Raw genomic sequence first — 17,090 nt, 5'->3', positions numbered from 1 at the left:
AAAAAAAAAAAAAAAAGAAAAATATATAAAGTACACAAACTGAAAATAGTACTAGCTTTAACTAAGAGTATGTTTACTGCACAGATCTAGACTTCTCAAATATCCTACATATTTTAGAGCATGTTCTTGGACACTGGATAAACTGATTTTGCATATGCTAAACAAAAAGACAAAGAATTTTCAAAAAATCTTTTTTGATAAAATGCTGTTTAAAAAAAAAGATATCTTAATGTCTCAAGTTAAATATAACAGAAAAAAACCAATATTTAAATCATTGCTTAAAATGGGCAATTAATGGTAAACATTATTTGTTTTTCTTTGGGCCAATAAACAAAGCCACCGTGATGTGAGACTGACATTTAGATTAAAAGGTTCTATTATTTTTAAGAAAAGGCTGTATTACAAACAGAGTTAAGTTTTTAATATAAAAAGTAGCCAAGAAGGCTGGTGAGATGGCTGAGAGGGTAAAGGTACTTGTCACCAAACCTGACAACCTTAGGATTCACAAGGTAGACAGAGAACCAACTCTTGCAACTGTTCTCACCACAAGCCTGCACCAAGACACTAGCGAGTACATACATACATACATACATACATACACACATACATGTAAACTTTAAGTACTATTTTATTTTTATCCCAGAAATACAAAATTAATCCTGGACATGGTAAACATTTTTCTTGTTAACTAAGTCACAGATAAAACTGTCATTTAACACTGGGAGTAGTGGGTTCTGCCTATAACCCAAGTACTGAGACAGTAAGATCATAAATTTAGGGTCAACCAAAATAAAACAAAATTTAAAAAGTCACCACTGACAGTTTGTACAAAAAAAGTTTCTATCTACCTTTTCTTTTCAATGTATTTTGCTGTCAAGAACTGGAAGTGCCATTCAGAGAACAAAGCCCAAATGCTGCCCTGAGAGACAGTGGACACACTGCTTACCTTGCTAAAAGCTTAAGAACAGAGAGATCCTTAAGAGTATGCGAGTGAGTGACTGGAGCAAAGGATTTGTGTCTTTATTTTATACAGGCTTCCCAGATAAAGTGTCCTATACTGTCTGTTGTGCTGCAGCAAGGTTGCACTTACCTGCAGGCTCCACACTCAAATGTCCCATTTCCCTCATGGCACTTGGGACTTGCTGGGATGCCATGGCTTTGGCAATTGCACTTACAGATGAACTGAAGAACGACCTCTACTTCTTCAGTGAAGCCCAGAGGTTTAATTTTAATGGTTTCAGACTCCTTATTTGGACATTTATTAGCAGTTATGCTAATTTCAAATTGAACCTTAAAGGAAAAAATATTAGATTAATAAATTTAGCAAAGAACATGAAAATATTTCAAATGCTAGTGCTTTAACCCATCTCTCCAGCCCCACATTTTTATTCATGTTTTTCTTTTTTACAGAAAATGGCCATACAACATACCTCATCTCCAATGGAAATGTTGGAACACTTTCGTCCATTTTCTCCTGTCCCATTCACCCCATTCTTGCAGTAGGATTTGTAATTTATTGTTACTCCGTCTGGCAATTTGCTATTTTCCAGAATGACTTCTGAAGAAAGGGACTAAAAAAGAAAGAATAAACATGAACAAGGGAGTAAAATAAAATACGACTTGGACACACTCACACAACAATGGATGAAAGGAGGTGTTATGAAAACACTATCGCAGAGCAGTGGTGATGCACGCCTTTAATCCCAGCACTTGGGAGGCAGAGACACGTGGATTTCTGAGTTTGAGGCCAGCCTGGTCTACAAAGTGAGTTCCAGGACAGCCAGGGCTACACAGAGAAACACTGTCTCAAAAAAAAACAAAAAAATTAATAAAAAATTAAAAAAAAACAAACCTATCATTTCAATGCAATTTAATACAACTAAAAAAATCTAGAATAACCAACTCTAAAAAAGGTCCAATCCTCAAAATAATGTATATAATATGAAAGCATTTACTTTTTATTAATCTGCTAAAATGCTAATGATCTCACAACACAAAGGCCTGATTATGAGGAATCCTAAGAACACAGAACAGAGGTTTGTTGCTCCCAGTGTCACAACAGCTCCAAAAACTATCCTCTGGCCTCCTTCCTTCTGGCCAGAGACCATAGCAACAGAGTAAACTAATTTACTTAAGACCACTGTCATCTTGCTCACTTCCTAACCCTTCTAGAGCCTGAAGAACTGGAGCTTAACTCAATGGTATAACACTGTCTAGAAGCCATGAGGTCCTCAGCTTTTCTCAGCACCAATAAAAAATAAAATATTGGGAAAGCTGACAAGGAAGAGTCCAGGCAGTGCTTATTTAAAAGAGCAGACATCTCAGGACAGTGAGGTAGTAAGTATAAGCCATCTCTCATCATTCACATCTGTGGTGGTTTGAATAAGCTTGGCTCATGGGAAATGGCACTATTAAGAGGTGTGGCCTTGTTGGAGGAAGTATGTCACTGTGTAGGCAGGCTTTGAAATTCTATGCTCAGACTCAATCCTATGCAGAAAAGATCTTCCTCTCTTGGCTGCAGTCAGATCAAGATGCAGAACTCTCAGCTCCTCCAGCACTGTGTCTACCTGCACACTGCCATGCTTTCTGCCATGATGATAATGGACTGAATCTCTGAAAGTGTAAACCAGCACCAATTAAATGTTGTCCTTTGTAAAAGTTGCCTTGGTCATGATGTCTCTTCACAGCAATGGAAACTCTCACTAAGACAATGCCCCACGGGATAGCAGTGAGGAAAACAATCTGTCAAGAGAGGCCGGAATGGGAGGATGGAAAAGAAGTAGAATCTTGTCTTTAACCCCTCTAAGTCAAAATCTTTCCAAAATGTCTTGGAACCTTAAGCATGTGTAGAAATCAATGTGAAGTCCAAAGTCAAGCATGACGTGGAGGCAAAAACATCACAGGATCAGATCCTCAGAAATACTAAAAAGTCAGGGCAGCCTGGGCCATATGATACCATCTCAAAAAATTCTAGGGCTGGCAAGATGGATCAGAGTGTAAAAGAAACTTGCCACCAAGCCTCATAACCTGAGTTTGATCCCAAATCCATATGGTAAGAGAGAACTAACTCCCACAAGTTGTCTTATAATACACAAACACATATGCTCTCTCATTCTCTCTCTCTCTCTCTCTCTCAAAAACAAAATAGTTTTTAATCTAAATTAACCTACCAAATATATAGGAAATGGTGTATATAGTGTGTAACAGTCTCCATGAAATTGCAAGTGCCTGTGGGTCATTTTAGATGATGACTGGGCTGGTACTTACTAGGAAACATCACATGCATACTGCAGAGAATTCTGATGTAGTTTCAGTTCCTGAATGATATGCCTATGTATGTACATTCATGATAGTGTGTAACTACTACTGAAAACAGAAAAGTGTGTCCTCTGAGTCTCTAGCAAAAAACGAGAAAAGTAAAAAATGTCAGGCATCATTCATCAAAATAGGTAAAGCTAGCCAGATGCAATCTTTCATCCCCGTACTTGAGAGGCAGACACAGATGCAGGTAGATTTCTGTGCGTTCAAAGCCAGCTTGGTCTACATAGTGAATTCCAAGACTGCCAGGGCAACATAAATAAAAACATTTCCAAAAGAAAAAAATCAATTAATTAATTAATTTAAAAAGATGGATCGACAAAGGTGGCTTTAGGAAAGAAAAAGAAAATAAAACCTGTATACATCAAAATGTCAGTTATGTTCCAATAGGAGATATACGGCCAATTGACACATAAACAAGAGCTTGGAAATTATGCATACGCCTTTATCTAAATATCACTACTTTGCTTACACTATGCTTTCAAATATTATAATAATATCAAGTTTTTCCCCCAGACATGGAATTTAAATTCATGTTTTGCATTGTTTCTTCAGCTTGCTGGGGTGTATAAAGGGTGTTTTATTTAAGGCATGGCATGAAGCTGACAGCATTTAAAACACTCACATTGTAGGCATCGATGATAAGCTGGATCACATTACTAGAGTTTCCAGACAATGTGCCCACTGCTGACTTAGGAATCAAATTCTTCAATTCCTGAAATTAAATATGTAAAACATAAATATTACTTTTTTAACCAATTAAAATCCACTGAAAAGTAATAAGTATTTTGACACCTCATTTCCTAAGTATCTTTCAAAGGCAAACTTAAAATAACAATCCTAATAATACACAACTAAAATGAACATAAATGACAGTTGTCAAATTCAGTCTAGCTACTGAACATAAATGCCTTGTGGCATTTTCTTACATTCCAAAAGCATAATTCAGCTACTGATGACTTAACAATAGGAGAGATATAGAACTTTTATTCTTTTTATTACCTTGTAAACCGGCTGGAACTCTTCAGTAACTGCAAAAATCGTCTGAATATTATTTTCACTTAGTTTCTGAACAAGGTGAGCAATTGAAGGATAATCCTAAGGAATAAAGTAATACAATTTAGGATATAAATACATTGCAATCAATGATGAGGCTTTGTTTATTTCGTTTGGGTCTCACTCTATAGCTCAGGATTACTCTCAATTGCTAAGAGTACAGTATTTGAGTCAATAAGCATTCATAATCAGAGCATTCACACAAGGCTGCTTTCAAGAAAGAATATCAAATGCAAATAATTGCTAAGCTGGTCATGTGTTTCTATTCTATATGTTTAAGAACTTCCAATTTTTTATAATTTATTTTTATATTCATTGGTATTTTGTCTGCAAGTATATCTGTGTGAGAGTATTTGAAACCATGGAACTAGATAGATAGTTACAGAAAGGTGTGAGCATCCATGTGGCTGCTGGGAATTGAACCCACGTCCTCTGGAAGAGCTGCCAAGTGCTCTTAACTACTAAACATCTCTCCAGTCCCATTTTAAGAGGTTTTAAAAGCAATACAATCTATGCTCTTTAAATGTGAAGACTGTGAAATTAAGGAAACAGAACTAAAGGTTCCTATTATCTAGCACTTAAGACTAAGATTCACCAATACTGGATTTCTTCTAGAACATGAGTGATTTGCCTATATTTGCTTCCAATGAAAGCCAGAGTGTGCATTTTTAAGTCATAAGATATAGAGGGTAAGCCAAGTTTAAAACTGCACATTTAGAAATATGACCAGCAAGACTGACAAATGATGTATGCAAGTGATGAACCAGATGGATCTCAGCAATCCCACCACCAAGACAGAACAGCACATTGCCAGAGCTTTACAAGCAGCAATGCAGCTCTCCCAGCCATCATCAAGGCCCACACTTACCAAAACAAGAAAGCTGTAAAACCCTGCCCTCCCACATGTTCAGGATTACACACTAAAATCACCAAAACTCATTCACTAGGCAGGCCTAAGTACTTACATAGTAATGGCTCATTGTATATACATTATTTTCCAGGTGACATTGTCCATCATTGGGTAAAACAATACCACCAAGTTTCCCATCTCCAGCAAAGTGAAACCCAGCATCCGTGGAAAACACCAGCAGTCGTGTTACATTCCTCCAGCCAATCAGAGACTTTAAAAGAAAGAAGTCAACTGCAGACACTGCCCATAATAACTCAACATAAATGATTTAAGGTTGGCAAGCTGCAACTGCACTATTTTAACCTAATTCTGTATCATTGTCTGTCTTGTCCCAAGGCTAATGTTGTTGTCAGTGCAGAGATGGTCCTCCAGAACTTTATAGCTTCTTCATACTGGCCTCAATTCAGAGTCTGCTTTTTAGCAGGGGTACTGAGTATATGATGAATACATAAAGAGACTCAATCCTGGCTCCTGTTCCTACCCACACTTCTGTATACCCCTACTAAACTTTATCAGCTCTCTTCTACACTAGGCTTTACTTTTTTGAAGCAGCCTTTTATGCAATTCATGCTAGCCTCAAACTTACTGTGTAGTTAAGGATGGCCTTGAATTTTTTTAATTTCCCTGCTCCTAACTCCTAAATACTGAGATTTTAGACATGCACCACCATACCTACTAGTTTCATTTTCTTACTGTATGAAAAAAATCATCAAAGATCTTTCTGTACTTTAAATCCCTACATTCTAGCTCATGAAATCAGCTCATTTGTAATTTCACTAGCTTATTCAACAAAGAATTTAAGCAATGTGAAAACCCACTTCTATTATGTAATTAATTACATTTCTTTTTGTTTGTTTGTTTTGTTTTGTTTTCGAGTCAGGGTTTCTCTGTATAGACCTGGTTGTCCTGGAACTCACTCTGTAGACCAGGCTGGCCTCGAACTCAGAAATCCACATGCCTCTGCCTCCCAAGCGCTGGGATTAAAGGTGTGCGCCACCACTGCCCGGCTTTAATTACATTTCTTTTCTAAATTTAAAGTAACAACACATGTTTGTAAATTCATTGAAGATAGAAATTAACTTTCTTGATTCTAATCATCTTTCAAAGACAGGTTACTTGCTCCTTTGCTCTAACGTATGACAAATTCAGAAAGGCAGCATAGCTGAAAATGGGTGGGAACTAGAGGGTCAGTTTGCCTGCTGGTTAACGCAAAGGCAGCCTAGAAAATGTTCTCCATACAGTGACCAGGGTGGGAATAGGGAGTGGGGAAGAGTGCTTTTCAGAGAATAAGGAAGGCTAAGGCCAATTATACTGAAGTACTATTTTTTAAATTATGAGCACTACAGTAGCAAGTCAAAAATAAGAACAGTGGTCAGTATATATTGAGTGTCTAAGTGTACTTCATACAGATCACTACAATGGTCCTTACCACTGTCCTGTGGGCTGTCTGTTGTTAACTTTTCTAAAAGGCACAGCTCTAAAACCACAAAGTCACCTGCCTAGGAGCAAGAAAGAACAGGAAAATCCTCCCTCCACACGAAAACAATGCTTTATACTTAGTCCAGACTAGCCTTATTGACCTAACAATGTTTTCTACTCTCAGCCCTGGTTCTCATTAAAAGATCATTGAGGGTCTGGTATGGTGGAGCACACCTGGAATGCCAGTACTCAGGTAGAGGCAAAAACATCTTTACAAGTTCAAGGATAGGCTGGGCCGCACAGCAAGACCGTATCTCAAAACAGGAAAAAAAAAATATCAATCAGAAATACCCATGAATCATAAACACTGGTTCCTAGTGCAACAGAACCAGGCTTACTATCCTTAAAAACCATATAATTAAACCAAAAATATTCTATTACTATTTTTATTATAAACCTAACTTGTCATATAGCTCATCAATCAGGGCTTTGAAAGTTCTTCCCTTTTATTATTAAAACAGAAAACTGACCTGAGGAACATGGTGTGAGACACAATTCCACATGGCATGTTCAGAGCTCCTAGAGACACCTCAGACAACATCAGTTACATCTCTAGTACAGAGCCACAAAGTTTGAAAACCTCAGCCTCTTCCAAAAACCTAAACCAGCTAAAGTCTATGTTCCACTGTTTCAAATAAATAACATGCTGGCCTTTCAAACTCCTTAGGTGTGAACTCCCTTCCTGGCTCAAACAGAGATGCAATGATTAGAGATACCCAAGAAAGCAGCAGTGGGAACTTAAGAACTGACATCAGTGCTCCTCAGGGTAATCTTATAGTAGCTATGGTCCTTTTGTTCTAACTTTTATTAAAAACACACTTAAATCCCCACAGACAATGCTAACAGTCCCCTGTAGAAATCACTTACGCCACAAACCGCAACCTGCATGATTGCATCAAAACCACCTTCTGGTGAGTCCAAGTTTCCAGATATGCGTTGCTGACCAACAAGTTCATTGAAAAACTCTCCTCTGTCAGTAAGACTAAGCACATTTTTGTAGCTAAATGGGCTGGTGCAGTTTTGTTCACTTGTACAAGGATTTCTTAGCTTTGCTGGGGTTGTGCTAATATACGGCATCACAGTTTTTTCCACAAATGAGCCAAAGCCTAAAGAAAAGAATGCACTTGGATAGATGAGTGGGAAGAGACCAACAAACTTATATCACTTTTAAATTGATATTTACTTATTTGGAGGAAGGATGTGCATGTCTGGAGGTCAAAGGACAAGCAGGAGCTGATTTTGGAGATTGAACTCAGTGATCACACTTAAAGGCAGGACCCTTATCCACTGACCCATCTCTCACCAACTCTAAATGCACATCTTTTTCTAAAGCCCAGTATGGAGGCTGCAGAGATTGCACTGTGGGTAAGAGCACCTGCTGCATTAGCATGAGGATAAGTTCAGATCCTAGTACCCAGGTCAAAGGCCAGGTGTGGTCATACACACCTGAACCCCAGCACTGCTGCAGGAAAAGATAGGAAATTATAGGCCACAAGCCTAGGTAAGTGATAAACCATGTCTCACAGAAATGAGACAGAAAGTGATTAACACAAGACACTCAATAGCCTGCTCTGCACACATGTAACCCCCGCCCCCCCGCAATACACACACACACAAAATGTTCCCAACATTCCTACCAATGCGGAAGTCTGAAGTAATCCTCCTCATTTCATTCATCAAATCCGTCCCAAGACTTTTCACATTCTCCAGATCATCTTTCATAGAGTAGGAGAGATCCATAAGGTAGTAGAGATCAATAGGGTAGTCTTCAGCCCTCTTGAATTTTAATGTAAACTTCTGTGGTTCTCCTAATTAACAAGATTCAAAACTGAAATTAGGTGGCCAGTAATCAAAATAAAATGAGAAAAAAAGTAAGCCCAATTTACATGTTCAGTGATGTAATCTTAAGTGTGTATTTTTTCCAAATCTAAGAATTTTGTTAGAGGCTCAACAGGCATACACTTGATTTCATTTAACCAACTATTTACAATACCAAGACTTAAGGAGGCAAAAATGATAAGGGCAATGCCCCCTATCAGCAACCCACAAAATACAAATAATTCTGCTTTAGTTTGGATCTGCCCATGTGTTGGTACTTTCAGGAGGCAGTGGGAAGTTTGAGAGGTAAGGACTAGCAGGAGGTTTGGGTTACTAGTGATGTGCCCTGGAGTCTATGGGACCTCTTTTCTGTATTATCTCCCAGATGCCCCACCATGACATCTCACATCACTACAAGCTCAGAGCAATAGGCCACTCCATCAGATGGAAACTTCTAAAACTATGGCCCAAAATAAGCTTTTCTTTTTACATATTATTTCAAGCAGTTGTTACTGTAATCACAAGGTGATTTACACAAAAACTTATGAGGAAATCAGAACACCATAAGTTTTGGCAGAATGAAAGCAAGGTACATTCTAGACAGGTAGAGATTAAAGTTAGGAGTGAAATGTTCTCTGTGTAAAGGCACTGCTACACAGAGTAATGATCTAGTTTTACTTTAGAGTTGTAAAAGGAAGTTACAAATCCCAGTACTTGGGAGGCAGAGGCAGGTGGATTTCTGCGTTCGAGGCCAGCCTGGTCTACATAGTGAGTTCCAGGACAGAGCCAGGGCTACACAGAGAAACCCTGTATCGAAAACACCAAAAAAAAAAAAAAAAAGAAAGAAAGAAAGAAAGAAAGAAAGAAACAAAGAAACAAAGAAACAAAGAAAGAAAGGTAGTTACAGAGGTGAAATCATAATTACAAAAAGATCAATTAAAAAAAAGATGAAGCCTAAACTGAAAAATGAGGAAGGTGAGAGGTCAAAGCTGTTACATGTTATTTACTTACAAAGCACAGAGCTGGAAGACAGCTTACTGTTGGAGCATTTGCCCAGCACATGGGAGATCCTAAATTCTATCTCCAGTACCACAAAATAAAACACAAACATGGGAGAAAATGGAAGTTCTGCTTAGATGAAAAACGATCTTTTCTTTCTGACTTCCTGGCAGGCAGGTGGAGAATAGGTACAGAGCTAAACTGAAAGGCTTATGCCATTGCAGAATATGATGGTGGTGAGAGGAAAACCAACTCTTAATCTAAATTTGCAGAAGGATGAAAGGAAGAAAACACAAAAAGGAAATTGGGAGCAATGGAAGGGACTGAGAAAAACCAGCAGTGACATGGGCTCCTAAGTTTAAGAAGAGAGCCTCTTACAAGCTCCCCACAGTGAGAGTAATGACAGGGGGCTATAGATGACTTAGAGGTTAAGAGCACTTGCTGCTTTTACAAGGACCCAGGTTCATTTCCTACCATATGTCAGCTCATAACCATACTACAGTTCCAAGGGATCTGATAACTTCTGACCTCTGGACATACATGGTGCACATATGTACAAATTCATACAGGCAAAATGTGCATATAAAAAATAAGTAAACCTAAAAAATGTTTTTAAGTAATGATGACTAAAATAAAATGTGATTCAGGCAAATACATAATCAATGTCCTGATCAGGATCCTATAGGTCAAAGATGATAGTAGTATTCCACTACAGTAGATGTACAAGAAATCTGTACTAAGTACTTTTCCTGACACTGCAACTTAGGAGAAAGATTTATTTTTGGCTCAGTTTCACGGTCACAGAAGTTAGAGCAGAACCAAGAAGGAACAGCACTACATGTCTTGGCAACTCAGGAAACACCCCCAGAGGCACACACTCTGCCAGTCAAGCCTCAGCAACTGAAGGCTCCACAGACTCCCAAAACAGCACTACAAGCATGCGGGAGCCTAAGTGGGACATTTCACATTCAAACTATTAACAATGTCTATTTCCTAGGCTGAAGTTTAGCCAGGCAGCAGTAACAGGATGGAAGGATGACAGGCAGAAAGAGGGCATGTTGTCTATTACAGAGATGGGATGGCCATGAACACTTAAAAAATCGTTAGTATTTAAATGGTTCTAAACAAATGTATGGATTAAAACTTAGCTTCTCACTGACTGCTCTTCCAGAGGTCTAGAGTTCAATTCCCAGCAACCACATGGTGGCTCACAACCATCATGTAATGGGATCTGATGCCCTCTTCTGGTGTGTCTGAAGACAGCTACAGCGTACTCATATAAATTAAATAAATAAATAAATGAAACTTTGCTTTTATATTATGAAATTATACTAACAGATAGATGCTATTTTTTTAAAACTCAGTGAATTTAACTGGTGTTTTCTGAATCTTTAACAGTATTTGCTTCTAACAGAATAATTTTAAATTATTAAAAGTAATATTGTGGCCAGGAATCAAAAGTGTGGCGTCCACTTTTAATCCCAGCATTTGGGAAGCAGAGACAAGTAGATCTCTGAGACTGAAGCCAGCCTGGTCTACTGAGCAAGTTCCAGGACAGCAAAAAAAACAACAAAAAGAGGTTATGTCCGCTAAAATTTAACTTATACCCTATTTGGGGCACCAGTTTACCCAAATGAACCATCAAAAAACTGGGAAAGGTCTTGTATAAACTTGCTATGGGAAACTCAGGTAGGGATAGAGGTACCTGATCTCAATTTTAGAAGCAGCTGTTGTGGTTGGATCTGAGTAATGTCTTCTGGCCGGAGCTTCTCTGCCATCCCTTTGCTGCGATTGGTGACATTTTTATTTTTCTTTATAGTTTGGGAGCCTCTGGGATTCTCTATGTCACTTGGCTGGCAACCCTTCTTTTTCAAAGCTTCTAAATCATCACATCGTGCAGAAGTAGGCATGCCTTCTTGTAAAAATGTCTAAATGAAATATAAAATACAACAACAACAAAGTATAGCAAGTATTTTGAAATTATTTTTTACTGCATGTAAACAAATTACAAAAATCAAATGACTTAATCTAAGATAGTTCGTTTCTAGCTTCTTAACAAAATCCACATTGTAGTATGTGTGTGCTCTTACACAAAAACAAGTAAAACCAACTGAAAAAGTCCTGTTTCCTCGGACTTTATGCATATTTTAGAAGTCTCACCTTTCAAATTCAGAGTATGTCAATACTAACTACATCCTTCAGGGTCTGGCATACTTAGCAGCACTAATTATGGATAAACTCACACATTAGACAATATTTTTTTCTCTTAGAAAAGTCCTTTGAGCCGGGTGGTGGTGGCGCACCCCTTTAATCCCAGTACTTGGGAGGCAGAGGCAGGACAGCCTGGTCTACAAGGTGAGTTCCAGGACAGCCAGGGCTATACAGAGAAACCCTGTCTTGAAAAAAAAAAAAAAAAAAAAAAAAAAAAAAAGTTCTTTGAAGGACTTCCCAGCAGAGCATTTTAAACAACTAGATGTTTAAGAAAACCACATTAGCCTAAATACATCCCAATTAATAATGTGTGTGTGTGTCTGTGTGTGTGTCTGTGTGTCTGTGTGTATGTAAAGCATAGCATAAACTTTCCTGAATAAAAACTTTTTTGAGACAAGGTTTCTATGTGTAGTCCTGGAACTCACTCTATATAGACCAGGCTATCCTCAAACTCAAGATATCTGCCTGTTTCTGTCTCTCCAGTGCTGAGATTAAAGACATGTGACATCACTGTCTGGCTAAAAATCTTTGAAATGCTTGCTACTAAATGAGATATCTTTATTGTTTTTCTTAAATTTTATCTTATTTGTTTGGGTGTCTTGCCTGCATGGACATCTCTAAACCGAATGTGTGCAGTACCCACAGAGGCCAGAAGAGGGTGTCAGATACCTTGTGACTGTAAGCCACCACGTGGGTGCTAAGAATAGGAACTGGAAGAGCAGACAATGCTTTTCTCACAACTTTCTCCCCAGATTTTTATATTTTACCTTTGTGATGGTTTAAATATGTTTGGCCCAAGGAGTGGCACTACTAGGAAGTACGGCCTTGATGGGAGTAGGTATGGTCTTGTTGGAGGAAATGTGTCATTGTGAGCATGGGTTTTAAGACCCTCATCTTAGCTGAACCTCTGAACCTAGAAGTCAGCTCCAATTAAATGTTGTCCTTATAAGAGTTACCTTGGTCATGGTGTCTGTTCGCAGCAGTAAAACCCTAAGACAATCTTGAACTTTTTTAAAGGCCCTAATACTGTACGAATAAATACACAAAAACCCAAGGTGGGGACTGAGGAGATGGCTTAATGGGTAAAGTGCTTGCTTTGTAAACATGAGGACCTTAGTTTTGATCCCTAGCACTAATAGAAAAGCTGCATAAGGCAGTGAACATCTGTAACCTGAGCCCCCAATAATGGAGGACAAAAACAGTGGGTTCTCAGACTGGGATCCAGTGGTCAACCAATCTAGCTGAAACAGCAAGCCCGAGGTTCAATGAGAGATCCTGTAACAAAAAATAAGCTGGAAAGCAACAGGAGAAGATAACCTGTTGTTTGCTCACTTTCAATGGACACATATGAATATGCACACATACAGCACAAGACTAAGAACAGATAATGGCTGATGAAAGTAAATTTTTAGGCAAAAGTAACATAGCAAGAGTATTCACACAATTAAAGAGATACATGGAAAGAATGACCAGGATCAAAGGTCAAAACTGAAATCTGTTTATTTTTAAATCTCAAAATCCAACAAAGCACAAGATCTGAGGGAATTCTCCTTTTCCTTTTGTTTAGGTTTGGGTGTTGCTGCTGCTGCTGCTGCTGCTGTTGTTGTTGTTGTTGTTGTTATTTCAAGACAGGGTTTCTCTGTGTAGCCTTGGCTGTCTTGCAACTCGCTTTGTAGACTAGGATGGCATTGAACTCACAGATATCACCTGCCTCTGCCTCCTGAGTACTGGGACTAAAGACATGAGTCACGATGCCTGGCCCATTCCCAAATATTTGACCAATCAAGGAGCCTCATAACACACAAATAAAATTCCACTGAACACATTCCACAAGAACCTTTAGTAATTGAGAAGTTATGCCCTAGATTTCAGAAGCTTTAGAATTCAGCTCTGACTAGGTAAGTCTCAACTGTAGATAAACTATGGGCCCATAAAATGAATGCTGTTAGTGTCAGCAGCTTTCAGATAAATAGAACCTCTGAAGTGAACCCCTCTCTTTTAATCCACCATTTCTAACTGCAACAACTGGTAAAGCATGAGCTATATTCCTCATTTTCCAAAGAAGGAAGGCAAGAGCTTCCATTGAACTTCCCTAAATATCCCCAGTTTTACCCCAGCGCACCATTTGTAGTATAAAAAAATCTGAAATAAGACAAAAACTTCTCATTTTATATTTCACTTTGTCAGATCATGTTATGACGGGTTCACTTCAGAGGTTCTATTTATCTGGCAGCTGCTGGCACCAACAGCATTCATCTTATGGGATTATAGTTTCTCTATAGTTGAAACTTACCTAGTCAGAGCTGATCTTACAAGTCCAAACAGCTGAGTGAAGACATATACAAAGAACCTTTGAACTAACATAACCTCAAACTAATTCACTGCAATTTTAGTAAACATTGTAGAAGGGACAAAGTACAGAAATCTTTAAGCAAACTCTGAACTCAAATTTGTACATATTTCCTTTCACTGGAGTTAGCTGGGCTTTGAACTTTCAAATTCCCACAACGTTCCCAGTTTCTCTACCTCATACTGTCAATCAGGATGTAAGCTTTTAACTACTGCCCCAGTTCCATGCTTGTCTGTCTGGGGCCATGCTTAAAGCCATGATGGCCATGGACTCTGCTTTGAGCCGCAAATTAAATGTTTTGTTTGTTTGTTTTATAAGTTACCTTGAGGATGGTTTTTTGTCACAACAATACAAAATTAACTATGACATGTAATTTGTCAAACAGCACATTTCTGACTACCATACACTATTCAATAAACATTAATTAAAATGGTATATCTTATCTGGTACTTCCCAAGGACAAGGCTCTGAATAAGTCTAAAAATCAGAGAATAAATAGAACAGTATCAGAAATCTTACCGTATTTGTACACCACCCACAATTTGGCCCTGCTTGTATACATTCTCCACAAGATTTGGCATTTGCTTTTAAACATCTATTTTTATCTGTTAAAAAAGAAACAAAAAAAAACTGTACTTTTCAGTAACTTTAAAGTTTCAAAGGAAAAAAAATGAATAGATCACAAGAAAAACAGGGACCAGGAATATGCAAATAAACATACATGTTAAAAATGAACAAATGCAGCCCAGTTACTAAGCTATACTAGGCTACTCCAAAGAAAACCTAAAGACCTGGGGTCCCCTTGACACTGAGAACCACAAAGGGCAATCATCTTGTCTTTTGTATGACACACTAGTACTAGTACCATTAGCCTAGCTACACACCATTAGACCATACTGTTGAAACTGTAATTTTAGCACCTATTGTTCTGAGGGATTATAAATGTCCTGGTACTCTTATACCTAGGTCAGGTTTTGCCTTTTCCTTATGACTTACAATCTCATGCCCATACCACATAAATGTCTTCAGGGCTTCCACTCCACCTTTAGTATGCTAAATAACTGTCAAGCCCATATTCATCCAATCCATAACCAATTGAGTTTTCATTCCTTTGACTCAATCTAGACTGGCACATTTTTGCTTGTAGTAAATACTAGTAAAGACTGTCTCCATTTTTCTGATTAGAATATAAATTATGCTTGAAGTAAAAAATGTAAGATAATGACCCTACCAATTTTAGGTGTGGTCCTCAGGATAAAGTTTCTGGGGGCTGTAGATTTTATGTATCATCTCCTACTCAATATCTTTCATCATTTTCACATGTCCATCTTGAGATGAGATAATTCTAATGATTTTATATACTATGCTTTTTTAAGATTTGGACAGTAGAACAAGGTATCCATTACTCCAGGTGTAGATGGTTATGGTTGTCAGAGAAATTTAAACCATCTTCAGCTTGTTACCTGCTCTTATAAATATGCTAATACAAGACTTCTTGATCACAGAACAAGAATTTCTTCTAGAAAGTAAACTCCTGAGTTTTCTTCCTCCTCCTCCTCCTCCTCCTCTTCTTCCTCTTCTTCTTCCTTCTTCCTCTTCCTTCTTCCTCCTCCTTCTTCCTTCTTTCTTGCTCCAGTTTTTTTGTTTTGTTTTTTTTCTTTTTGCCACTCAGAACACAGAGCTTTGACTGAACTATATTCCAACCCTCTAGGATTTTTTTTAATTTGGGTGTGTGTGTGTGGGGGGGTTGTATCTAGCACAGAGTAGCCTAAAACTCATGATTCTCCTGACTATTTCTGCCTCCCAAGTGCTAGGATTATAAGCATGTGCCACCATGCCCAGCCTACTTTCCCTTTTTAGATGTAATGGACACACTTTCGTTGTAATCCACCAAGGTACGTGTTTATTTTATTTGCTTCTAAATATATTACATGTCTCTGCCTCGGTCTATGACATACTGTCATGTGAGATCTCACAATCCTCACACTGAAGTCAGGGATGATTAACTGATAATGAAGACCCCTACAGGCTACTTGGAAACCTGTTTTTCATTCACAGTGAGACTGATGCTGCAAATTTTCAGGAGTGTTGTGATCTAATGGAGGGTTGCCCTTCCCTCCAGAATCTGATTAATGACTATTGATACAAGATGCTGAGATAAAAACAAAACAAAACAAAAAACAAAAAAACAAAAACTTTTTCTTTTACCTGTTTGGCCAAATACAGAACAAATCAAACTGAACAATCCAATCCAGAAAACCAGTTGGAAATTCATCTATAACAGAAAATGTATATTATTATTGACAGAGAAAATATTACGTTCCACCTTCCCTTCTTTTTCTTCTCAATCTATTTCTCTCCAAACTTCTCTACACTGTCATCTGCCTTTCTTCCAGGTGGTTACCTTTCACCCACTTCAAACCACACTTGCAGAATGTGTTTCTGTCGTCTTCTAAATGAAATGTCTTAGCATTCAATTAAACATTACAAAATTATACACATCCTAAAGAAACCAAATTAATATTCCTACAGCAGAAAGCTGTGGTGCCTTGTCCTGTAGAGTGTCCATCTACACAGTCTCCTGGGGCTCTCAACCTAATAGGCACATCCAGAAGCCCAGTTACCTCAGAATCAAGAGTACTTTCCAGCACTGAATCAGTCATCCCATGCTGACAACTCAAAGAGTTTTTATTTCTCCTCAGGCTAAAACATGAATTCATATGCAAGGTTCTGACTCAACTGTTCTATGTGCTTTCCTGTTATTTTTTTCTTTTGTAAGAAAATTATGCATGGGATTGGTAAAATACTCAGCTTGAATCCCTCAACTTTCTACAACAATATGTCTTACTAAACCAAGAATCTGTATTGTCCTTCAGAATCTCAGGGTTAGGAGGTGAGGAGGAGGGAGATCAGATAATATTCTGTGTATTAAACAGGCAACTTCTAATC

General features: G+C 38.1%; 1 protein-coding gene across 2 annotated transcripts in view; it reads right to left on the bottom strand.

Moving 5' to 3' along the window:
- Itgb1 (integrin subunit beta 1) overlaps positions 1 to 17,090 on the bottom strand; it is a 48,218-nt gene that overhangs the window by 11,813 nt on the left and 19,315 nt on the right. For both annotated transcript variants that reach the window (XM_021219998.1, XM_029532371.1), the window contains exons 2-11: positions 16,350 to 16,416; positions 14,661 to 14,746; positions 11,286 to 11,508; positions 8,401 to 8,571; positions 7,631 to 7,869; positions 5,340 to 5,495; positions 4,321 to 4,416; positions 3,944 to 4,033; positions 1,431 to 1,571; positions 1,091 to 1,290 (exon numbers count right to left, since the gene is read on the bottom strand). In XM_021219998.1, the coding sequence (XP_021075657.1) occupies positions 1,091 to 1,290; positions 1,431 to 1,571; positions 3,944 to 4,033; positions 4,321 to 4,416; positions 5,340 to 5,495; positions 7,631 to 7,869; positions 8,401 to 8,571; positions 11,286 to 11,508; positions 14,661 to 14,746; positions 16,350 to 16,416 (1,469 nt within the window). The remainder of the gene's footprint in view (positions 1 to 1,090; positions 1,291 to 1,430; positions 1,572 to 3,943; positions 4,034 to 4,320; positions 4,417 to 5,339; positions 5,496 to 7,630; positions 7,870 to 8,400; positions 8,572 to 11,285; positions 11,509 to 14,660; positions 14,747 to 16,349; positions 16,417 to 17,090) is intronic.

The sequence above is a fragment of the Mus pahari genome, chromosome 20 (genome assembly GCF_900095145.1).
Source record: "Mus pahari chromosome 20, PAHARI_EIJ_v1.1, whole genome shotgun sequence".
Lineage (NCBI taxonomy): Eukaryota > Metazoa > Chordata > Mammalia > Rodentia > Muridae > Mus > Mus pahari.
This window is presented reverse-complemented; position numbering and strand designations above follow the sequence as displayed.